The sequence below is a fragment of the Protopterus annectens genome, chromosome 1.part1, assembly GCF_019279795.1.
Source record: "Protopterus annectens isolate FY-2018-M chromosome 1.part1, PAN1.0, whole genome shotgun sequence".
Classification (NCBI taxonomy): domain Eukaryota; kingdom Metazoa; phylum Chordata; order Ceratodontiformes; family Protopteridae; genus Protopterus; species Protopterus annectens.
In genome coordinates, this window is record NC_056726.1 from 443,879,786 (window position 1) to 443,904,942 (window position 25,157).

The following is a 25,157-nucleotide window of genomic DNA, read 5'->3' on the forward strand; positions in this document are numbered from 1 at the left end:
GGAGAGATATCTATACCAGAGGAATGTAGCCCCCCCAAACATCTCCAACGCCCAGGTGAGAACTGCTCTCTCCAAGGCAAAAAACACAGCATCCATGGGACCGGATGGTGTCCCCGGCTGTGTGCTCCACGAACTCAATGAGGAATTAAACCCGCAGTTAGGACAGCTGTTTAATCTTAGCCTCACCTCAGGATACGTACCCAAGGAGTGGCGCACGGCGACTGTGGTCCCACTTCATAAGGGCGGTGCCTCCACCGACCCTGGAAATTACCGTCCCATTAGCTTGACAAGCCTTATCTGCAAAGCCATGGAGAGGATCATAATGGAACTCATAAATAAAGACATAGGGAACTTGCAGACTTTGGATCCATCCCAGTTTGGCTTTGTCAAAGGCAGATCATGCCTCTTAAACTTGGGTGACTTTTTCGAAACAGTCACCAAGGCCATTGATAAGGGTAAGGCAGTCCATACAGCCTACCTCGACCTGGCAAAGGCCTTGGACACAATACCCTACTCAGGTATCATCGAAAACTCATCAGCTTAAATGTAAACCCATACATCACAAGATGGGTTGCAAACTGGCTAAGTGACAGAACCCACAGGGTCAGAGTTGCTGGCGCCATGTCAGACTCAAAGCCTGCCACAAGTGGTGTCCCACAGGGCTCAGTCCTGGGACCACTCTTGTTCGGCATCTACTTTTCTGAAGTACAAGCAAACACAGGAGGGTTATGGCTGACAAAGTTTGCAGATGACTGCAAACTGGGCGCCATAGTCGAAAACACATCTGACACAGATATCCTTCAGAAGGGCCTCACAGAAACGGATAACTGGTGCCAGAGCCATGGCCTAAAGTTAAACGCCAAGAAATGCATAGTCATACCCTTCGGAAAAACAAGGTTACCCCTAGCTACCATATAGGTGGCAATCCACTGAGCACAGAAGAAGTCATCAGGGATCTGGGGACCCAGGTTGACAGTAACCTTTCGTTTGACACTCATGTTGCCAAAGTAGTTAGGAAAACCTTCTACATTGCCCACCTGATCATGAAGGGATTCACATCTAGATCTAGGGAAGTCATCGTCCCCCTGTACTCATCACTCATTAGACCTATGATTGAGTACAATGCCCCATTCGAATGTATCTGACCCGACACCTGCAGCAGCTGGAAAGGCCCCAAAAGTTCCTCACCAAAAGGATAAAGGGTCTCAAAAATATGTCTTATGCTGCCAGACTGAAAGAACTCCAGCTCTATTCAGTCGCATACCGCTTGCTCAGAGGTGACCTGTGCCTGACATACAAGGCCATGTCAAACCCAGATTTGATGAATATGCTTCACCTCAAAAATCTAGATCCCTCAGAACCACAAGGGCGGGAGACTTAAACCTTGACACGGTTATTAATAGAACGTGCTGGAGGGACAGATTCATCACCCAGAGACTCCCTATGCTGTGGAACAAAATCCCGGTACATGTGAGGCAGAGCACCTCGCTGGCCTTGTTCAAGAGGAATCTTGACCAATGGATGGGAGATCGCAGATATACCCCAGGGATTACTTCAGTGTCACTGCTTGACAGAGGCACAGCAAAATAATAGGCATAGTTTTCTTCAAACTAAAGGGGTGGCGAAAGCCACATAACTATGGGCTAGGCTTATAAATGCCCTTGGGCAGATAGCCTAGTATGAACCTATGAACCTAATCCCTGGCTGAGCATAGTATATGCCTGGTGGGAGTGGTGAGGAGCCAGTTGTCCAGGCAAGGAAAGACCTGTATTCCCTGAAGCCTCAGGTGGGCCGCTACAACTGCCATGACCTTGGTGAACACCCTGGGGGCTGTGGTGAGGCCAAAAGGGAGGACCCTGAACTGATAATGACTGTCCCCCAACCGAAAGCGGAGAAACCTCCTGGATCGCCTGTCCATGAGAATGTGGTAGTACGCATCCTTGAGGGCTATGGAGCACATTCAGTCGTTCTCCTGCAGAAGGAGGAGAATAGATTGAAGACTGACCATCCCGAATTTCTCTTTGGCAATGAACAGGTTCAATGCAGACAGGTCGAGAATTGGTCTTAAGTCCCCCGTCTTTTTTGGTACCAAAAAGAACCTGGAGTAATTGCCCGACCCGGACTGGCCTGGGGGGACGTGCTGGATGGCTCTTTTTCTTAGCAGCTGCTTTATTTCTAAAGCTGCCGCCACCCTCTGATTGGGTGGAACATCGGGGAGGCACCTCAACTGAGGGGAAAGATTTATGAAGGGGATAGAGTAACCTTTGGATATTATTCGGAGCAACCAACGATCTGTCGTAATGGACTCCCAATGTGTAGGTGTTCCGAGAAACGGCCCCCGACTGCCTCCAGAGAGAAGCAGTCGGGCAACCCCTCAGGACTGCTGCATGGTTCGGTCGGAAAAAGGTTCCTTCGACCCGAAATTCTTTGGCCCCCCTCTGCCTCTGGACCAGTGTCCACCTTGTCCTCCCCTGCCTCTGAAGGACGAAGGGTCTGGAGCGTAATGGGACTGCTGAGATTTCCGGAACCACATCTTCTTTTGTCCTCTCTGGTTCCTGGAAAAGGACCTTTGAGTAGCCGAGAAGTGGATTCCGACGGCAGACAGCGTCTTCCCATCTTTCTCGCTCTGGAGCAGAGTATCATGGACGGTCTAGCCAAACAGCATAGAACCGTCAAAGGGAAGGTTTGCGAAGGACGCCCTGAAGGGTTCCGCAAAGTCGCAAAGTCGGAGCCAAGCGTGACGCGGTACGGCGATGCCTGCTCCGCTGGCTCTAGCTGCCCCTTACGTGGCATGGAAGAGAAGCTGCATAGATGTGCTGGATATTGATTTTAGAGTGGCCATGCGAGCTGAGAAAGTTCGTTTGTCTTCGGCCGACATGGACTCCGGGGGACACCCAGCGTACTCTTTTACTAGATCCCGCTGAAGCCTAATCACGTGTGCCAAGTAATTCAGTGCCCTTATGGAAAAGGTGGCTGAAGCAAACATCTGCTTTCCGATGCGATCCATCACCCGAGACTCCTTGTCAGGAGGATGGACCGAGGAACTATCCTGTGCCAGTTCCTTCTTGGTGGCAGCTGCCACCACCATGGCATCTACAGGGTAACCTTTACTCCACGCTGCCTTGTCTGTTGGGGGACTAAGTATCTTATCTGGTCTTCTGGGGATTGGCTCTACAGTGTCCGGCTCCTTCCACGCCCTGGTAGTAATTAGGTCTACCAGGAGGTCGGCAGGAGGGGACACCCAAGAGGTAGACGGGTCTGCGTCAAATGCCTCCAGAAACACTGACTCATCCGGGGAAGGTTTCTGGGCTGACCACCCCCTCTAATGCACAGCATTTCTATAATGTCTCCAAAGGAGACGTCCTCGGGGGGTGACTTGGGGGAACCTTCCCCTTCCTCCAAGTCAGTGTCTTCCGTGAGGTACTCGGGGGAGTCCAAGTGCCTCCTCTTATACTTTCATTTGTGAAGGACCTCCTTGGCGGGACTGTCCGAGGAGGGCTCACCAACGGGGTCATGCTCCTCTACAGGAACTAGCTGGGGTGTAGACGCAGGCTGTCCCTGGGGCCGGATGATGGAAAACAGGCCCATCTGCGAGGGAATGGCGGGTGGATCCGTAGCACGAGCTGGGGACCTTGAATCCCTCGAGAGGACCCTCTCCACCACATCAAAAGCCGAAGGTGAACCACTCTCCCTGGGATCCGAGAGCAGCCCCCTCAGATCCAATGTGTGGATTGGCGCCGGAGCTGAAGCGATCGGACCCGAAAGGGAAGTGTGCTCTGACCGCATCGGAGCCGAAGACACACTCACCCCTCCAGATCCGAGGCTCGGCTCACGGCCCTGAGAGCTCGGATCCGAAAAAGGACCTGATAAACTTGAAGGTAAGGCCGGCGTCGAAGTAGCAATTACTACCGGTGCCGACTCCCCGGCTCCGAGGCTACTTGGATCCGACAGCTCCGAAACCCGATAATGGATCGGAGAAGGAGCAATAGGGGCAAAGAAGGGGGCCAAGCTCCCCCCTGGAGGGGGGGAGGAGGCAAAAGCACTCCCATTTACATCTGGGCCTGAAGGAAGCGACGCATCATCTGGTCCATGTCCGCGTCAGAAAGGCTTCTCGTGGACCTAGAACAGGCCGCCGAGGCTGGCCGGGAAGGCCGCCTCGATGACCTCGAAGGTGGCCGGGGCTCCTCCTCTGGCTCTGGAGAGAAATGTGGGGAACGGAGCTGACAGTGGGAGGACCCGGGAACCTTCAAGGGAGAATAGAGCTGCTTAGCTGGCGGGGCCGAGGGGGCTGAGTCGGCCCGCCGCTTGTGGCTCCTATGCCTCTCCCTGTCTTTGTCTCTCTCTTTCTCCCTCTCTCTATCTCTCTTCTCTTTCTTTCTAGGGTCCCTCTCTCCCTGGGACACAGTGGGAGGTTGAGTCCCAGCCAGGGGAGCAGGAACTGTTGGCTGAACAGCTGCAGCCACAACTGGTGCCACTGAGTGAGAGGAGGAAGAAGCAGAATCCTCGGATAAAGGGCATGCTAAGATTAACTTGTTCCTCCTGTCTCTCAGAGCCCGGGGGTTAAAGGCAGCACATATCAGGCAGCCTGATGTCAAATGTGCAACCCCCAGGCAAAGACCGCACTGAGTGTGGCCATCGGCTGGGGACAACTTATGGCCACACTCAGAGCATTTAGAAAAGATAGCCTTAGGGCCTTTGGCCATGTCTACACAATCACACTCCCTAACACACAGATAAGGGGAAGGGGAGAACTAAAATTAAATTAAACTAAACTAAATTAGTCTAAGGATCAAATAACACACACATACGCTTTTTAAACTGGTAAAAAGGTAGAGAAAATTCCTATCCATATCTTACCTAAACGCAAGGAGCTCGTCACTTGTGCTTACAGAAGCAGCAGCAAACAAGATCTGAGAACTGGAGGGAGGTAGCAGGGCATTATGAGTAAGGGGGAGGAGCTTGGAGCTCGGATCTCTAGCTTGGAAAGCTGCCGGCTCGGATCCAGGACGGATCCGATACCCACAGGTTGCTGATCAAATGAAGTTAACTACTTCAGATCAACTGATCCCTCTTTCTAGCCTCTTTTGTTCTGTCTAGGTAGAAATGTAATTATCTAGGAACATCCAGTAAGTGCAGCATATATTCCCCTTTATTTGTATATTATGGAAAAAGTCCTGTCAAGTTAATGGATTGGTTAATGTTGGATTCTGTCACCACCTTAGGAAGGAAGGAAGCATTGGTATGTGACGTGACCCAATCCTTATGAAAAAATCAAATATGGGGGCTTAGGAGATGACACTTGAAGTTCTGAAATTCTTCTAACATATGTAATTGCTACTAAAAAGGCAGTTTTCCAGGTCAGAAAATTTAAGATCACATTTATCTGCAGGTTCAAAGGGAGAGTATATTAAAGCTCGCAGTACCAAATTTAAATCCCATGGTGGCATGGGGGGGGGGGTCTTTAGGTCATAGTAGAAGACTGCCTTTCAAAAATGTTTTACACAGTTTAGACAAAGTCAGGCAAGAATTTTGAAACCACACATGAAAGTTAGATATTGCTGCAAGTTGAACTTTAAGAGTTGATGAACTAGCACCCTCATTAAGCAAACTCTCAAAAAATTCTAGAACAGAATGAAATGGAGTTGAGAAGGGGTTTATCCGATTCTGTTCTGCTCAATAAACAAACCTTCTCCATTTACTCCTGTAGAGTTTCCTAGTGGAAGGTTTATGGGAAGATAAAAGTATGGAACGAACAGGGGAAGAAAGCATTAGTTGCCTGGCTATTAAAGGAATTGGAGATAAAAGTATGGAACGAACAGGGGAAGAAGCCTGTCGGGTGAGACAGAAGGTCTGGAATTGGATCCAGAATCCAAGTTGGGTATAGCAGATGAGGCCAAAAGAAGGGGAACCAAATCTGCCAAGGGCAGTAAGGAGCAATGAGGATGACTTTGTTCTTCAACCAGGCTGCTTTCTGAAGGAATTTGGGAATTAGGGGAGTTGTTGGATAAGCATACAGAAGACCCGGGTCCAATTGTAGAGCACAGTATCCCTCGATGATTCCCCCGGTGGGGTGATCAGGGCAAAGTAGCTGCTGCACTTGTTGTTTAGGGGAGATGCAAAAGGATCGCAGCAAGTCTGGCTCCACCGACTGAAAATCATTTCTGTCACTTTGTTGTTGTGAAACCACTCATGAGGTAGCAAAATTGACCTGCTCAGTTTGTTTGCTATCACACTGGACTTCCCTGAAATATGTACTGCCATTAGAAAGCGGTTGGAAGATATCACCCATTGCCACATTCTGAGGGCTTCTCGACACAGGGGATAGGATCTGGTTCCCCCTTACTTGTTGATGTACCAGACTACTGACATGTTGTCTATCTGGATCGCATCTGTCCCAGGAGAATGAAAGTCCTGGAATGCCTGCAACGTTAAGAGCTGTGCTCTCATCTCTAGAATACTGATATGCAGATTGGCCTCTATAGGGGACCAGGTGCCTTGAACTGTTTTCCCCATGAACTGCCCCCACCCCACACCCAATAAGGGAAGCTTCCATGGTCACTATGGCCCTGGGCTGAGGGAGAATGAAAGGATTACCTTGTAACAGCTGTTCTGACTGCATCCACCATGAAAGGTATTGTTTGTATACCTAGGTTATTCTTATCTTCACAGACATGGGCTGAGAAAACACTGACCATTGTGTTGCTAGCATCCATTGAAGAATTCCCATGTGGAATCTTGCTAAGGGGACTAAAAGTATTGCCGTTTACATTGATCCCAGGGCTTGTAGAATCAATTGGGCTTAAATTCTGGTACTGCAAATTATTTTCCTGACCTGCGTCCTTATTGTTTGCACTCTTGATAGAGGGAGATAAGCTATCATAGATACTGTGTTGAATGCTGTTCCTATGAATTCTAATGTCTGGGTTGGTTGCAGATGAAACTTGTTGTAATTTATGGTTATTCCAAGATGCAAACAGGTCTGTAACACCTGATCCTGAGCTTCTATCAGTCGATGCCTGGTCAGGGTGGTAATAAGCCAGTCATCTAAATACAGAAACACTTTCAATCCTTGCAGTCTTAAGTAAACTGCAACAACTGCCATGCACTTAGTGAACACCCTGAGGGCTGTGGTGAGGCCAAAGGGCAATACTCTGAACTGATAGTGATGGCTCCCAGCCAGAAGAGTAAGTAACTTCTGTATCATCTGTTCATCTTTATGTGATAGTACGCATCCTGAAGATCTAATGAGCACATCCAGCCATCTTTGCCTAGAAAGGGCAGAATGGACTGAACCATGACCATCTGAAACTTTGTGTTGAACCGACTTGTTCAAAACACTGAAATCCAAAACTGGTCTCCAGTCCCGTTTTCTTTGGCACTAAAAGAATATTGAGTAAGTTCTGAATCCTATCTGGTCAGGTGGGAACCTCTTGGATGACTCTTTTTTTCCTAGCAGCTTTTGAATTTCTACTGCTACTGCTTTCCTCTGATTGGGTGGAACATCGCAAAATTTTCTGGGTAATGGAGGATGTAGGGAAAACGGATTTATATTAACTTCTCTGCACCCATTTCTCTTTTGTAATACTTAGCCAGACTCTCTTGTGCAGAGATAAGTGACCCCCAACTGATTCCAGAGGTAGGCAATCAGACCTCCATTCAGGATTGCTGAAAGGGTCTGTTGGAAAAGGAATTTCTAGACCCCCGGTTTTGTGGGCCTCCTGTGCCACAGGGGCATCGTCTTCCATTATCACTCCCCTCTCTGCCTCTGGGGAAACTAACTTCATGTGCCCTGGAAAGGACCCTGAGACTTTCTGAACCACATTTTTCAACCTCCCCTTTGATTCCTGGAAAATGTCTTTTGAAGGGAAGAAAAACTCACACCTACTGCAGAGAGGGTCTTTCCATCTTTCTCACTCCTAGAAAGTGTGTCCTTTACTGTGGGGCTAAACAAAGAAGTGCTGTCAAAGGGAGCATTGACGAGTCATGACTCGAGGGGCCCCACAAAATCACACAGGCGCATCCAGGTATGCCGCCTGATGAAAATGCCTGAACCTGCAGCCCTTGAAGTACCTTCTGCAGCATGTCAGTTAAGCCTCATAGACAAAATGGATATACTCTGTAGGGTAGCCAACTGAGAGACTAATGCAGATTGAGCCTCAGCAGTTCTAGCTCCAAGAGAGTTAGATAACTCTTTAATCAAATCTCTTTTTGCAGCCTAGTAAAATGTGCTGACATCACTGAAACATAAACACACTTCCCAAATCTGTTTATTGCACTTGACTCTCTATTAGGAGGATGGACAGAGGAAGTCTGTTCAACGAGTTCCATTTTTGTAGCCGTTGCCACAACCATGGGATCTACTGGGACCCCTTTACTCCAATATTCCCAGCCTACTGGTGAAGCCAGAATCTTGTGTGGTCTCTTGGGGACTGGCTCAGTTGTATCAGGTTCCTTCCAAGCCCGCTTGGAGATCAAATCAATAAGCTTATTGGCCGGCGGAGTAACTCAGGAGGTAGATGGACCAGTACCAGAAATACTGATTCCTCAGGAGAAGGGTTTTGGAAAGACCAGCCACCCTTTTGTTTTAGGATCTCAAGAATGTCTCCAAATGAGATGCCATCAGGTGGTGAGGACCCCTCCCCTTCATCAAAATCAGTATCCTCACTGACTGACTCTTGAGGAGAGTCGAAGTGCCTCCTTTTGCACTTTCTCTTCCTAGGGACTTCTTTCAGTGGGGTGGTCCGGAGAAGTATTGGAAGAGTTCAAAATACTCTGCTGGGTAGACTGGAAGCTTTGGGCTGGTTGTCCCTGCAGAGTAGCATGTTGAGGATCACGGTGCAAAGTCATCTAGGAAATAGAGGGTGGATCCGAGGGTGAAGGATCCATCTGACCTGCTGGAGCAGAGAACACTCTCTCAAAGGCAGACTGCTCTGAGGAGAAGGAAGCCAATGGAGCCGAAAAAGCCAGTTTCTAGCCTGTCACTTCCCTCCGCCCCAAGACCAATCCACCCAAGGTGGAAGTCTGAAGTTAGCTGTCCAGTGCTGAAGCTCCAAGAGGAAGAGACGGCTCCAAAAACCTTGAAGTCGAACCCATCCTCTTGGATCCTACAGTGAAATTTTGGATCCAAAAGTCATCTGGCTCCGAGGATAGCGGAGTCAGTGCACTCAAGAGCATTAGTCAGATCTGAAGAGAGTGTTTTCTTCGTATCTGAACCAGATGGACCTGGAAGGCTAAGATCCAAGGGCTCTAAAAACCGCAGGCTGAATTACAGAAGGAATTATTGGTAGTGTGGCAGATGGACAGACTTCCTGACTTAAAGGGGTAGAAACTGTGAGAACTCCCTTCTGAATTTGGTCCATGAGAAATTTCATCATCCTCTCCACATCCACTTCCTTGAGACTTCTGGAGGAATGAGAGGATACCAGGGATGGAGATTTTGAGTGCCTCTCTATAAAGGGAGAGGGCAAGCTGGAAAGAACCATATCCAGACTTGGTGAATATGTATTTCTTGGTAAAGGCTTTGGATCCAAAGATGTAGGATCTGAAATATGTTTGACTGGATCCAAGGATGTAGGATCTGAAAAATGTATGGTCGGACGTAACTTTGGATCAAGTCTTTCTTTCTCCTTGGTCCAGAAGAAGTTGAGGCTGGAGAATCCAAGGACCTAGACCTTTTTAACGGGTCTTCAGGTTTATGTTTGGGGGAATGAATCCCAGCAATGCCTTCAGAAAAGGGAGATGGCAGTAATCCCTTCAAAATAAGCTCATTTTTCCTGCCAGCTAAAGCTTGGGGGTTGACCCATGACAACTACTATAGTCCTTTTGCAGGTGTTCTGGTGCCAAAAAACAGACACAAAGAGAGTGGGCATCCGACAAAGGCAACTTGTAGCCACATTTATCATTTTTTTTAGAACCTGCTGGACCTTTCTCAGGCATCTCTGTAGTTAAAAGAGAAGAGTTAAAGTAAACTTTTTTTTTTGGTAAACAGAAAGGGAATATGAAAAGAAAAATACCAGTAATGGTATTTAAGAACTACAAGAAAGAACTTGTGGGAAAAATAGAAAATACCAACAAAGGTAATTACAGAATTTATACAGTGTGTAAAGAAGGCAAAGGGAAAGAGATAGGTCTACCATGGTGGGAGAAAAACTTTACAGCCAAAATATATGTGCCAGTTGTGCTAGTGTCCTACACCAACTTAATCCTCAGTTCAAATCTCCCAACTGGATTCATATCTTACTCTTTTTCCTACCCTTTCCACCTGTAATCCGTAAATACCACCCTCTACCTTCTTCTCCTCCCCTTATGCTATTTTCCCCTTCACATAACTACATTTGAATTATATTGTAAATAGTATGTTCTACACCCAAAAAGATTTATTTTTATGATAATTTATCTTGCCTACTATTCATTTACCAAATTAATTTTGTATGTTGACAGTGCTGATTTTATCTTTATTGTATTATACTGTATCTCAACTTTTTTATGTAAATTAAGCTTAGTAATGTAATTCTGGAGCATTTCTTCCCGGGTCTCCACTGAAAAAGGGCTCTTGACCAGTCAGACTTTTCCGGTAAACAAATGTCAAATAAAAAATAAATAAAATAAGAAAACTTATGGCAGAAACGCCTTAAAAAGAAAAATGAAGATTAAAGAGGAAAGAAATAGTTGTGTATAGAAGAATTTAAGATGAAGATATGAAAAATTAACCTATCTCCTACTAAAGACTTGAGAGCTGAAGGCGACCACATCTAAACGCTAAAGCTAAAGTGGCAAACGAGATCTGAAGGATGTTAGGGGAGGTGCATTAAGGGTAGTGAAGGAGCTCAAGAGTTTGTTTGTGGCCATGAGCTAGTAAAACAGCCGAGTCGGATCCAAGGATCGGATCTGATCCCAATAGCTGAGGAATGCTACTGTTTACTGCTTCCAACCAACATCAAATTTTCACACTAGTTTTATTGGTTAATGTATTTCTTCACAGTAATTATGAAACTCAAATTATACATGTTCTATTACTGTGTTTAATATATGTAATTTCATAGTACATGATACTACTGTCTTTTTCTGTACTGCATTCATACTATCCTCCCCTTTACCTGCTCTGCCTAGTCGGACACTCCAGGTCACAAAAACAAACTAGAAAATCCATAAGTAATAAAACTGCATTTACTTCAGTAAGTGTAGACTACGCATGCCAAAAAAAGAAGTTATGTCCTTACCATAACGTTCCATGTGGAGTGTTCATCTCGCCTTTGTTCTTACACATGGGTGTCAGCTTAGCAAAGCTTTGCATCTAGGAGAAGCTCGAGACTAACCTACCTCCCACAATTCCCTCTGCCTCTACCTCAGATCTAGTTTGCAAAACAATACCAGATCCAGCAATAACAAGGTAATCAACCATAAAAGAATACATAAGTATACATAAGGAGCGTAAACTAGCTCAAGCCAGTAGAAACAACAGAGAGACCACTAGTGGGAGACAAAAAGACCAGACTTCTAAATCCGTACGTTCTTCCAGACCTGAGGGTGGGAGGGTGGGGATGCAAGAACAAAGGCGAGATGAACACTCCACATGGAACGTTATGGCAAGGACATAACTTCTTTATGTGAGAGTGTTCAATCTCGCCGTTTGTTCTTACACATGGGTAGCGTCCCTAGCTCCGTTACCCTGAGTGACTCACGGAAGAACATTCCTGAGCACAGTGGAACCAAAAGATGCTCTATCCCTGGAAGTCTTATCAACTTTATAATGAGTGATGAATGTATGCGGTTTAGACCAAGTGGCGGCTGCACAAATAGTGTCCAACGGCAGACGAGCCGCATGAGCCAGAGATGTGGAAAATGACCTAGTAGAATGTCCCTTTGGTTTGGTGGGCAAAATTTGATTTGAAACAGAATACACGAAGGTTATACAATCAGTTAGCCATTTAGAAAGTGTGCGCTTCGTCACTGCCATGCCCTTTTGTTGTCATAAAGGCTATAAAGAGTTGGTCCGCTTTTCTATGGTCCTTAGTTCTATCCAGGTAGAATCTGAGTTGTCTATGAACATCCAATTTGTGTAACATATATTCCAGCTTGTTGGAGTGGTTCTTGAAAAATGTAGGAAGCTCAATGGATTGATTAATGTTGTTAACCGAACAAACCTTAGGGTGAAAGGAAGGTTTGGTGCGTAATGATACCCTGTCAGAGTGAAAAATTAAATACGTCTGTTTGATGGAAAGTGCCTGAAGTTCTGACACTCATCTGGCTGAGGTGATAGCTACCAGGAAAAGAGTTTTCCAGGACAAGAACTTTAAGGAACAGGAAGAAGCTGGTTCAAAGGGTGGTAAAATTAACTGGGACAAAAGTAAATTTAGATTCCAAGGAGCTGTAGGTGATCTAACTGTTGGTCTGAGATGAAAAGACCCTTTCATGAAGGCCTTACAAAGCCTATGAGCCATAATAGGGACTCCGTTTTCTCCTATGTGAAAGTTGGAAATAGCGGCCAACTGAACTTTTAAAGTGGCAGTAGATGCTCCTTGGTGAAACAGAATGGACAGGAATTCCAAAATCTTGTTTAGGGGGGGCTACTAAAGGATCCAAATGCTGTGAAGTTGTCCAGTAGACGAAACGTTTCCACTTACTAGAATAGATCTTAGTAGTGGAAGCCTTATGAGAGGCGACCAGAATGTTCTGAACCACCGGAGAAAGAAGATCAGACCTGGCTAAGTAGGGAAGCAGAGCAGCCAGGCTGCTAACTTGAGGGATAGAAGCGACGGGTGAGGAGCTCCTGATGAATGAGTCAGCAGATCTGGCACTGGGTCCAGAATCCAGGGCTCCTGCATTTGATGGGCTTGAACAAAGGGGAACCAAATCTGTCGAGGCCAGAATGGGGCAATGAGAATTATAGTCCTCTCCTGGTCTTTGGCTTTCTGAAGAAACTTCGGGATCAGTGGTATAGGAGGGAATGCATATAGCAGACCCGGGGGCCAATCGTGAATCACAGCGTCCCTGGGGACATCCCCTGGAGGGGGTAAAAGGGCAAAGTAGCTTCTGCATTTGGTGTTCATTGGAGATGCAAACAGATCGCAGCAAGGCTGGCCCCATTTGCGGAAAATCCTTTCCGCCACTTTCTGATTGAGGGACCACTCGTGAGGTAACAGAATGGCTCTGCTCAACCTGTCCGCTATGACGTTGGATAGCCCCAGGATGTGCGTTGCTACTAGAAAGCGACCCGTGGATTCTGCCCATTGCCAAATTCTCATGGCCTCTCTGCACAACTGGTAAGACTTGGTTCCTCCCTGTTTGTTTATGTACCAGACTACGGACATGTTGTCCGTCTGTACTGCAATTGTCCCTAGAGGTAGAAGGGGGGAGAAGTGTTGCAACGCTAGAAACACCGCCCTCATCTCTAGAACATTTATGTGCAGGTTGTACTCTAAGCTGGACCATTCGCCTTGGACTGTCTGTCCCTGAAAGATGCCCCCCCACCCTATCAGGGAAGCGTCCGTGGTCACTGTGGCTGTTGGTTTGGGTAATACAAACGGCCGGCCGCTGATGAAGTTGTGATTCTGTAACCACCAAGACAGGTGTGCTTTGCAAGTGTTTGTTATGTGAATCTCGTGTGTCAGCGGTAACTGCTGGAACGACCACTGTGCGAACAGCAGCCATTGGAGAACTCTCATGTGTAGCCTCCCCATGGGAACTGCAATGAGGGAAGCTGACATGAGCCCTAAGACTTTCAGGACTAGACTGGCTGGGGGCTTTTTGGACAATAGCAGGAGAGATACGTGATCTTGAAGGGAAGCTATTCTTGTGAGAGGTAGTTTTAGTAGCAGAGAACGGGTATCTAGATCTACGCCTATAAATGAAATATGCTGTGAGGGCTGTAAACCAGATTTTTCGAAATTTATCGAAATCCCTAACTGAGCACAAAGGCTGATTGTGTAGTCCCTGGCCTGTATCAGTTGACGCTCGGTGGCGGCAGTAAGGAGCCAGTCGTCCAGATACAGAAGCACCCGGAATCCTAGGCGTCTCAAGTGAGACGCTACCACTGCCATGCATTTGGTGAAAACCCTGGGGGCTGAGGTTAGACCAAAGGGCAGGGCTCGAAACTGAAAGTGGCTGGCTCCCAGCCGGAAGCGCAGGTGATCTCTGGACACTCTGGCCATTTTGATGTGGTAGTAGGCGTCTCTGAGATCTATTGAGCACATCCAGTCGTCCTTCTGTAAAAATGGAAGGATCGATTGAAGCGTGACCATCCGGAACTTTTCCTTCTTCACAAATGAATTGAGATTGCTTAGGTCCAGGATTGGCCTCCAGTCCCCTGTCTTTTTTGGAACTAAAAAGAACCTTGAGTAAGTTCCGGATCCTCTTTGGTCCGCCGGGACTGGTTGGATGACTCTTTTTTTCTAGCAGCTTTGAGATTTCTATAGCTGCAGGTTTTCGCAGATGGGGTGGTACATCTGGGAATCTTTTTTGTGGTAATGGGGGAAATACAAAGGGAATTTTGTAACCTCTGGTAATAATGCTTTTTACCCAATTGTCTGAAGTAAGGCTTTGCCAGGCCTGAGGGTATAAAGCCAAACGACCCCCGACTGCCTCCAGAGCAGGACAGCCGGGCCTCCTCTCAGGAGTGCTGGAAAGGCTTCCCAGGGATGGTATCCCTGTCACCTTGGTTCTGCAGACCCCCTCTGCCACCAGGGCGGCGTCTTCCATTTCTGCCCCCTCCTCTGCCTCTAGGGGGGGCATCACCCTGTGTGCCTGGGAAAGAACCCTGGGGTTTACGAAACCACATCTTTCCACCTCGTTGCCCTTTGGGGTACGGTCTGGATGGGGTGGAAAAACGGACTCCGACAGCAGACAGAGTCTTTCCCTCCTGCTCACACCGGGTTAGGGTCTCCTTTACTTTGGGGCCAAAAAGAGTGGCATCATCAAAGAAGGCGTTAGTAAAGGAAGACATGAAGGCTTCCGCAAAGGAGCACAGCCGCATCCAGGATTGTCTACGAAGAGCAATCGCTGAAGCTGCAGCCCTACTCGACCCTTCGGCCGCATACGAGATGAGCCTCATGGACGAGTTCACAATAGACGTAAGGGTATTGAGCTGTGCTGTAACCTTATCTGAGACAGCAGCATCTGTATTACCTTGGAGGGTATCTCCCAACTCCTTGACTAGATCCCTCTGTAATCGTGTGAAGTGTGTCAAGTAGTTCAGGGATCGCATGGAAAAAGTCGCTGAACTGAAAATGCGCTTCCCATATCTGTCCATGGTCCTAGAGTCTCTGTTAGGGGGATGGACAGATGAGGAAGATTCGGACATCTCCTTTTTAGTGGCTGCGGCCAACACCATAGTGTCCACTGGAACTCCCTTAGTAAGGTATGACTTGTCCTGAGGGGCAGTTATATATTTGTTAGGTTTCCTGGGAACTCGCTCCACTGTGTCAGGTGCCTCCCATGCCCTTCGAGCAATTAACTCCATTAACTCGTCGAAGGGCAAAGTGACCCAGGAGGAGGAAGGGCGAGCACCAAATGCCTTCAGCAGAACCGACTCGTCCTGAGAAGGGGGTAGAGCCTGCCAATCACCTCTCTGCTTCAGGATCTCCAGGATGTCAGCAAAGGAGACATCCTCTGAGGGTGATTTTGGGGACCCTTCTGACTCATCTAAGTCAGTATCCGATGTTAAAGATTCTTGTGGAGAACCTAAGTGCCTCCTCTTACACAACTTTTTCCTCGGAATGTCATCGGGAGGGGCATCCGATGAGGCCTCCGAGGAAGAAGGGGCTCCCTCTGGGAGTGGCTGAGACACTGGTGCTCTACGCTTATGTGTAATCATGGGTGCAGAAGTAGACAACGGACCTTTACGGGAGGGAGAAGTTGCTTCTGCTGACGTGGTTGTCTGAGAAGACAATACCTTCCTCATGAGGTCGAAGGCCCCCTGACCCCGAGCCGAGGAATCCCCCGGTTCCGAAGAACGCGGAAGAATCTCTGACACGGAGGCCAAGGGTATCGACCCCGAGGACGGAGCCGAAGTGATCCGTGCCGAGGCACCGAGGGGGAGAGTCGGCACTGAAACATCGGTTCGACTCTCGGTCCCGGAACCAAGGATAGATCGTCGGCTCTGCGAGTCCGCTAACGGTTCCGACGGAGTCGAGGTCAACGGTGCCGACCGAGGAAGGGACGGTTCCGGCACCAAGGGCTCCACTATCAGCAGATCAATATCTCCTGGCTCCGAAAGCTGGGTAGGCCTCGGAGGAAGATCAGATGGAGATAAAGGAAGGCCTTCGAGTCTCGACACCAATTGGGAGGAGACTGAAATGAGCTTGGACAGGGCCGTGTTCTCCATTTACTTCTGCACCACACGATCTATGTCGGTGTCGGAGAGGGGCCTGGAAGATCGGGTCGAAGGAACGGAGGACGGTGCCAACCTCAATAAAGCAGGAGGTGGAAGCTCCGTCACCGGTTCCAAGACTCGAGGCTTGGTGACGGTAAGAAGTTCGATACTCGGCCCCGAAGCCTGTGGAACCGAACGAACCTTAAACGAAGAACTCAGAGCCGATGACCTGGGCTCCGATGTCTTCGACTCCGAGGACTTAGAAGCCTGGTCTGACTTGTCAAGTGCCTCTTGAAAGGCAGGCTTCAAAAGACCTCTATCCATAAGCTTCCTGCGTCTATCTGTCATGACCCTTCCACTAAAAGAATGACAGATAGAACAGTCTTCTTGTAGATGGAGAGGGCCAAGACAGTAGACACAGGAGCTATGGTTGTCAGTGACAGACATCTTTTGCCCACACTGACACCTCTTAAATCCCGACTTGGCTTTTTCAGACATATCTGTAAGAAAAAACACTGTACAATATCCAATAACACTGTCAAAAAAGTTAGATGCAAGTACACAGACACAGCAATAAAAATTGTAAGTATCAATCCTAGTCCAGTAAGAAGGTGGGGTAGGCCCTAAGGAACTAAACTTTATATATATATATCTAAATTATATATAAGAGAGTAGTCAAAGGATAACTAGACCCACACACACACACACACACACACACACACACACACACACACACACACACACACACACACACACACACACACACACAGTAAGTTTAAAATCCCAAAAGGATCAAAAGATTTTTAGAAGAAAAAAGGTAAGAATTTAGCTTATCTTCCCAAGTTGGTCAGAGCTCTTCAAAAACGATGCGATCGGTTGCAGCGGCAAACTAGATCTGAGGTAGAGGCAGAGGGAATTGTGGGAGGTAGGTTGGTCTCGAGCTTCTCCTAGATGCAAAGCTTTGCTAAGCGGCCGACTCTGTGTAAGAACAAACGGCGAGATTGAACACTCTCACATCAGTCTTTGATAACTCAAAAGAAGGTTTACTTATTAATGGAAATGTGATTATTAATTTGTTGTGTGGCAAAATATTGAAAGCCTTACCAAAACCTAGGGAGACCACATCCATACACCTCTCTCATTTGTAACTTCAGTAACTTCATAAAAAAATCCATTGGACTTGTATGGCTGGTAGTCAGTGCCACAGTGCATGCTCTGTCTCACTGTCATCTAAATACTCAGTCCTTCCCTTTTTAAGTGATTATATTCCAGTTCCAGCCACATAGGTCAAACAAAATGATCAGTAGTTTTCTGCATCTCTTATGTACATAACTTTGTAGTTAATTGCATCTGGCCCTGTTACTCTTTACTATTTATTTTCAACACCCCCATCATAAATATCTATCTCATTCACTTTAGCTATCTCCTACCTTCTGTGAATAATGAAAAATATGTGTCCATCTTTTCTGCCTCTTCTGTAAAACTGAATATAAACTTCTACTTACAAAAAAGTACTGACACACTTTGTTTTCTTTTCTGCGCTGTAAAACATTTTTATCCTTTTGCCTGTCTGCAGTATATTTCTGAGTTCAACAGAGTTTTTCTGTTTCTATTCTGCCCCCCCCCTTGCTTTTATTTTGTGTCAAATCTTTTGAAAAACGTTTGTACTTTTTCCCTGTGATGAGAGTTTTGATAATCCCCCACAAACTTCTGTTCCTCGTTTTGATCAATTCTTAATTTTTTATGTCTGTATATTTTCAGTTCAGCACCAGCTTTTTACCTTCTTCCTCTCTGCCTTTTCCATCCTTTACCTGTGTTACTGAACTATTCTACCTTGAAGTTGGAACCTATATTCTTAAAGCCTAGATACAATTGCAAATAAAAAGCTGCAGAATGTCTACAAGAAATGATGGTTCCTTACCTTCGCGCCTCCTGTCAAACACACCTTCAGTCATCATGTTCTAAAATATTCAGCTGTGAAGAGACAGAGTTTCCAGCGCAGGATGTTCTAAATAAAAGCCCAATAGATGCTTCTTCTGTTAAAAGTTTTAAGAAAGGTCTAACAACATAATTTAAAGAGATCTGAAGCATATATTTTAACATTTTCAGTCCTGATACATGTATATTACAAATTTCTGTTCTATGTTAAAATGAATGACTGCAAGAGCTGTGTAATTTAGGAATGTTAAACCACACAGAGGCAGCGAATAAACTGGTAGCTACAAACAGACAAAATGATTTATTGTGTTAGCGCTTTCGGAGGGGTTAATACCCTTCCTTCATCAGACAATTCAATACACAAATTAACCTTCTTTATATAGCTATAACATAATTACTAAGTGACATCATTATAATCAATTAAGAGATCAAATGCGCATGCAAAGCACTTGGTGAAGCTGGAGCCTAGAGTTTTACTTTCACCAAGCTTTAAAACTAAATAAGCCCATAAAAATCTAGTCATACATATTTCAATACACATATTTACAAAAATCAGCTAAATAAAAATGAATTAACAAATATGTAATTCATTAAATAAAAAGTAGATACTGCAAATGGTAGCAAACGAATAACATATTTTAAAAACCTTCTAAAATCCATTTAATATGCTAAAATGTTATAAGTATAATAAATACTATAGCTTATGTCCACCCTGGCCTTAATGAGTTTGTTTCCATAAAATGTGTGCTTAGAAAATTAGCGTTGAAAAGATAACTTTGTTTATGTTCTGGTCTTTAAAAAATTTTTATATAAGTTAAAATTCACATAATGTATAAAACATGCTAAGTTAGAGTACATAAAGAATAAGATATTTAACATGTTTTATAAACATTACAATTTTAGTGCACTTATTAATTCATAAATAATAATTAACAATAATTTTTAAACAGTTCATATATATTTATATTCATAAAGTTGATAAGATTAGTTATTTAGAAATTTTATATCTGTGATATGAGATGAACTTAGTATTTATTATACTTATAACATTTTAGCATATTAAATGGATTTTAGAAGGTTTTTAAAATGTTATTAGTTTGCTACCATTTGCAGTATCTACTTTTTATTTAATGAATTACATATTTGTTAATTCATTTTTATTTAGCTGATTTCTGTAAATATGTGTATTGAAATATGTATGACTAGATTTTTATGGGCTTATTTAGTTTTAAAGCTTGGTGAAAGTAAAACTCTAGGCTCCAGCTTCACCAAGTGCTTTGCATGCTCATTTGATCTCTTAATTGATTATAATGATGTCACTTAGTAATTATGTTATAGCTATATAAGGAAGGTTAATTTGTGTATTGAATTGTCTGATGAAGGAAGGGTATTAACCCCTCCGAAAGCGCTAACACAATAAATCATTTTGTCTGTTTGTAGCTACCAGTTTATTCGCTGCCTCTATGTGGTTTAAGTTTAAAGTTTAGTTTGTTTGTAGTAATTTAGTAATGTATTTACAATTCTCCTTTACTAAATGTATCTAGACTAGGTGCCTAATCTGTATTTTATATGGTGCACGACACTACAGAGTGATTTAATTATTATATTTAGTGCTACTTACACTTGATATATATATAAAGTTAGACTACTCTAAATAACACTTAAATGACACCAGGACTAGGTGTGGTTTAAAACAAAAGCAGCCTGCCTGGTGGATGTGGGCATCCTGAGACATGTAGAAATTGTTGCATGTTTACTGACAACCACTTATTTCTTAAAAAAGAAGTTATGTACTCACCATAACGTTCCATCTCAGTAGGTAAACTTCATTTGTCAGCAACCTGTGGGTTTCGGATCCGATACGGATCCGGGCCAGCAGCATACCAAGCAAAAAGATCAGAGCTCCAAGCTCCTCCTCCCTACCCACACTACACTGCAACCTCCTTTCAATCCTCAGATCGAGTTTGCCACTCCACATGTGACACCAACAAACTAACCTGAGACCCCTAAACCAAGGACAACCCTCCAGCTCGTGAACTCCGAACATCGAGCTCAGCAAAAATAATGCCAAGGTAAGGGGGAAGGAGGGAGGGACGGTTGCTGACAAATGAAGTTTACCTACTCAGATGGAACGTTATGGTGAGTACATAACTTCTTTATCTGAAGTAGTTAACTTCATTTGATCAGCAACCTGTGGGACAGAGTCCCCAGCTACCCGAAATCTTGGGAGGCCCTTAAGGAAGGATATTCTGGAGCACTGCAGAGCCAAAGGAAGCCCTTCCTCTAGACACCAAATCCAGTTTATAATGACTAATAAAGGTCTGAGAAGACGCCCAGATAGCCGCTGAGTAAATGTCATCCAGGGAAACTCTAGACCAGAATGCTTCAGACGTTGCCATAGAACGTGTAGAATGAGCATGAACTCCTACTGGTTCTGGTAAACCAAGCTCTCTGCATGCTTGTAGGATACATAGGGAAATCCACCTGGCAAGAGTCACCTTTGAAACTGGTTTCCCTAAAAAGGGCTTAGCAAAAGAAACAAAAAGTTGATCAGATTTACGAAAGGCCACCGTCCTGTGCAAATAAAAACGTAACTGCCTGTGAACATCCAGCAAATGAAGTTTGTATTCCCCTTTGTTCTGAAAATTAGAGAAAAAGACAGGCAAATTAATAGACTGATTAATGTTTGTCTCAGAAGCAACTTTAGGGAGAAAGGCTGGATTAGTCCTGAGAGACACCCTGTCCTTATGAAACACAAGATATGGGGGTTTCATACAAAGAGCTTGAAGCTCTGACACTCTCCTTGCTGAAGTTATAGCTACCAGAAAAGCCATCTTCCATGACAAAAATTTTAAGTCAATTGATACCGAGGGCTCGAAAGGAGGTGCAACTAAGGCCTGAAGAACCGCAGTCAGATCCCACGGCGAGGACGGATTCTTAATAGGATGTCACAGAAGAAAAGTGCCTTTCAAAAAGGTCTTACAAATTCTGTCAGCAGCGAGAGAGCCTAAATTGTCCACTACATGGAAATGAGAAATAGCCGCCAGCTGGACTTTCACTGTGGAAGAGCTGGTTCCTTGCTGGAAGATATGAGACAAAAACTAATACCGCTGGGATCAGAGCGGTAAAATGATCTAGATATCTCTGTGAAGCCCAAATGGAGAAGAGTCTCAATTTGCTACAGTAAATTTTCCTGGTAGAGGATTTATGTGCCGCAACCAAGATAGATTTAACAGGAGAAGAGATACTGGGAGTCCTAGCAACTAGTGGAACTAGAGCAGCAAAGCTGTGAACTTCAGGCTGTCCAGATTTGGAGGAAGCATTCCCGAGGGATGACGAATCAGATCTGGAATGGGATCCAAGATCCAAGGTGGAGCTATGAGATGAGACCGTAGGCAGGGGAACCAGACTTGACGAGGCCAGAATGGGGCTATGAGGATCAATCTGCTCCCCAACTGGCGAGCTTTCTGTAAGAACTTTATCATGAGCGGAAGTGGAGGATATGCATAAAGAAGACCAGGTGGCCAAGCATGAACAAGAGCGTCTCTGGGGCTCTCCCCCTTCGGGGGGATTAGAGCGAAAAACTCACTGCACTTCACATTGGAAGGCGATGCGAAGAGATCGCAGCAAGGCTGACCCCACTTAAGGAAGATCTGTTCCGCTACACAAGGGTTCAGAGACCACTTGTAGGGAGAAAGGATAGTTCTGCTCAATTTGTCCGCCAAGATGTTGGACCAACCCAGAATGTGCGTTGCTATCAGGAAGTGTTTGGTGGAGATTGCCCATTCCCAGACTCTCATGGCTTCTCGACAAAGGGGATAAGACTTGGTTCCCCCTGTTTGTTGATATACCAGACCACTTACATATTGTTTGACTGGATCGCAATAGTTCCCAGAGAGAGATAAGCATGAAGGGCCTGCAACGCTAAAAGGACCGCGCTCATCTCTAGAACATTTATATGCAGAACGGTCTCGTTTTGAGTCCACTTGCCTTGAACAGTCCTGCCCGAACAATGCCCCCCCACCCCAGGTGGGAGGCGTCCGTGGTCACTGTGGCTTGGGGCGCAAAAAAGGGACGCTCCTCCTGCAAATTCCGAGACTGGAGACACCACGCGAGAGAATTTCTGCACACTCTGCTCAGAGGGATCGGAAAATCTATAGGTTGATGAAGAATCAACTACTGAACTTGCAACGTCCACTGTAAAATTCTCATATGCAGAAGAGCACAAGGGATCAGGCTGATAGCTGCTGCCATGGACCCTAAGGCTCTCAGGACTAATTCTGCAGGGGTTGCAGAGGACTGCAGAAGCGCTAACACATGAAGTGGCAGGCTGTGCAGTCTGTCTGGGGTTAAGAATGTCCTGGCCTGATGAGAAGCTATTCTCGCCCCTATGAAGTCTAACACTTGAACAGGTTGAAGGGAAGATTTCCTGAGATTTATAGTAATCCCTAGCCGAGGTGATATCTGGAGAAAGAAATCTCTGGCTAGTAAGAGTAGATGCCTGGTGGGGGGTGGTGAGGAGGCAGTCGTCCAAGTACAGGAAGACCTGAATGCCCTGAAGTCTCAGGTGGGCCGAAACAACTGCCATGACCTTGTTGAACACTCTGGGGGCTGTGGTGAGACCGAAGGGTAGGACCCAAAATTGATAATGACTGGCCCCTAGCCAAAAGCGGAGGAACCTCCTGGATCGTCTGTCCATCAGAATATGATAGTACGCATCCTTGAGGTTTATCGAGCACAACCAGTCTTCCTCCTGCAGGAAGGGCAGGATGGATTATGTGACCATCCAGAACATTTCCTTGGCAACGAACAGGTTCATTGTTGATAGGTCGAGAATCGGTCTTAGGTCCTCCATCTTTTTTGGCACCAAAAAGAACCTGGAATAGATGCCTGATCCGGACTGGTCTGGGGACACCTGCTGGATGGCTCTTTCTTCTAGTAGTTTTTGTATTTCCAAGGCCGTGGCCTCCCTCTGAGCGGGTGGGACGTCTGGGAGGCGCCTTGTGTAAGGGGGCTTGTTTATGAAGGGAATAGAATAGACTCTGGATATTATTCGAAGCACCCAGTGATCTATCGTGATGGACTCCCACTGGGCTAGTTGCATCGAAAAACGTCCCTCGACTGCCTCCATAGAGGAGCAGTCGGGTAATCCCTCAGGGTTGCTGCGCGAGTCACTCTCAAAAAAGGTTTACGTTACCCGAAGTTCTTCGGCCCCCTCTGCCTCTAGGCCAGTGTCCACCTTGTCCCCTTCTGCCTCTGGGGGAGAAGGAGTCCTGAGCGTTCCGGGACTGCTGAGTTTTCCGGAACCAGAATTCTTTTGCCCTCGCTGGTTCCTGGAAAAGGACCTCTGAGGGTTAGAGAAGTGGATCCCGATGGCTGACAGCATCTTCCCGTCTTTCTCGCTCTGGAAAAGCATATCGCGGACAGTCTTCCCGAACAGGGTGAAACCGTCAAAGGGTGCATTAGCAAAGGACGCCTTGAAGGGTTCCGAGAAGTCGCAAAGACAGAGCCAGGCATGACGCCTTAAACTAAGCGATGCCGGACCCACTAGCCCTAGTGGCTCCCTCGGTGGCATGAGAGAGTAAACGCATGGACATATTGAACACAGACTTGAGAGTGGCCATACGAGCCGAGAAGGTCCATTTATCCTTGGCCGACATGGACTCCAGGGGAGACTCAGCGTACTCTTTCACGAGGTCCTGCTGCAATCGAATTATGTGGGTCAGGTAATTCAACGCCCTTATAGTAAAGGTGGCTGAAGCAAAAGTCCGCTTTCCAAGATGGTCCATAGCCCTGGACTCCTTGTCTGGGGGGTGGACCGCGGAACTTTCTTGGGGGAGTTCCTTTTTTTGGCTGCCTCCACCACCATGGCATCAACTGGGGAACCTTTGTTCAAGAAGCTCTATCTGCCGGTGGTCTCAATATTTTGTTGGGCATTTTGGGTATAGGCTCCACAGTGTCATGTTCCTTCCAAGCTCTGGTGGTGATAAGGTTCACCAGAGGGTCGGCCAGGGGGGACAACCAAGAGGTAGATGGGCCTGTGTCGAACGCCTCCAGGAATACCGACTTGTCAGAGGAAGGTTTTGGGCAGACCACCCCCCCCTCTGGCAAAGGATTTCCATAATGTCTCCAAAGGAGACATCTTCGGGGGGTGATTTGGGGGAACCTTCCCCTTCCTCCAAGTCGGTATCCTCAGTGAGGGACTCGGGGGAGTCCAAGTACCTCCTTTTACACTGGTGTTTGTGAGGGACCTCCTTGGGTGGACTCTCCAGGGAGGGCTCACAAATGGTTTTGTGTTCCTCCAAGGGAACTGTCTGGGGCGCAATAGACACAGGCTGTCCCTGGGGGGACTGGATGACGGAAGACAAACCCAGCTGCGAGGGAGCAGGGATGGACCCCGAGGACAGAGTGAGGGGTCTCGATCCTTCAGAGAGAACCCTCTCCACAATGTTGAATGCCGAGGGAGAACCGGCCTCCCTGAAACTGGTAGACGCGACCCTCGGATCCGACGAAGGGATCGGAGCCAAAGTTGGAACGGCCGGACCCGTAGGGACGGTATGCCCCGACCACAACTGAGCCAATGACACACTCATCCCCTTGGATCCGATGCCCAACTCTCGGCTCCGAGAGCTCGGATCTGAAAGTGGATCTGACAGACTTGAAGGCATGGCCGGCGTCAAGGCCGAAGACACCATCGGCACCGACCCCATCATTCCAGGGCTCCTCGGATCCACAGACTCCGATATTGATGTTGGATTGGAGAAGGAACTATCGGGGTGAAAAACGAAGCTGAACTCCCCGCACCGGGGGGGGGGGGGGGCAGCAGTAACCCCATCTGCAGTTGAGTTTGTAGAAACCTTTGCATCATCCAATCCATGTCTGCTTCAGAGATGCTTCGAGTCGATCTGGA

The 25,157-nt window shown here is 46.5% G+C and overlaps 1 protein-coding gene across 1 annotated transcript in view; it reads right to left on the reverse strand.

The window, feature by feature from the left end:
* LOC122814628 (spindle pole body component 110-like) overlaps positions 1 to 18,403 on the reverse strand; it is a 750,577-nt gene extending 732,174 nt beyond the window's left edge. The window contains exon 1 of the mRNA XM_044087100.1: positions 18,231 to 18,403. Within this exon, the coding sequence (XP_043943035.1) occupies positions 18,231 to 18,267 (37 nt within the window). The 5' untranslated portion in view covers positions 18,268 to 18,403. The remainder of the gene's footprint in view (positions 1 to 18,230) is intronic.
* Positions 18,404 to 25,157: the final 6,754 nt, after the last annotated feature.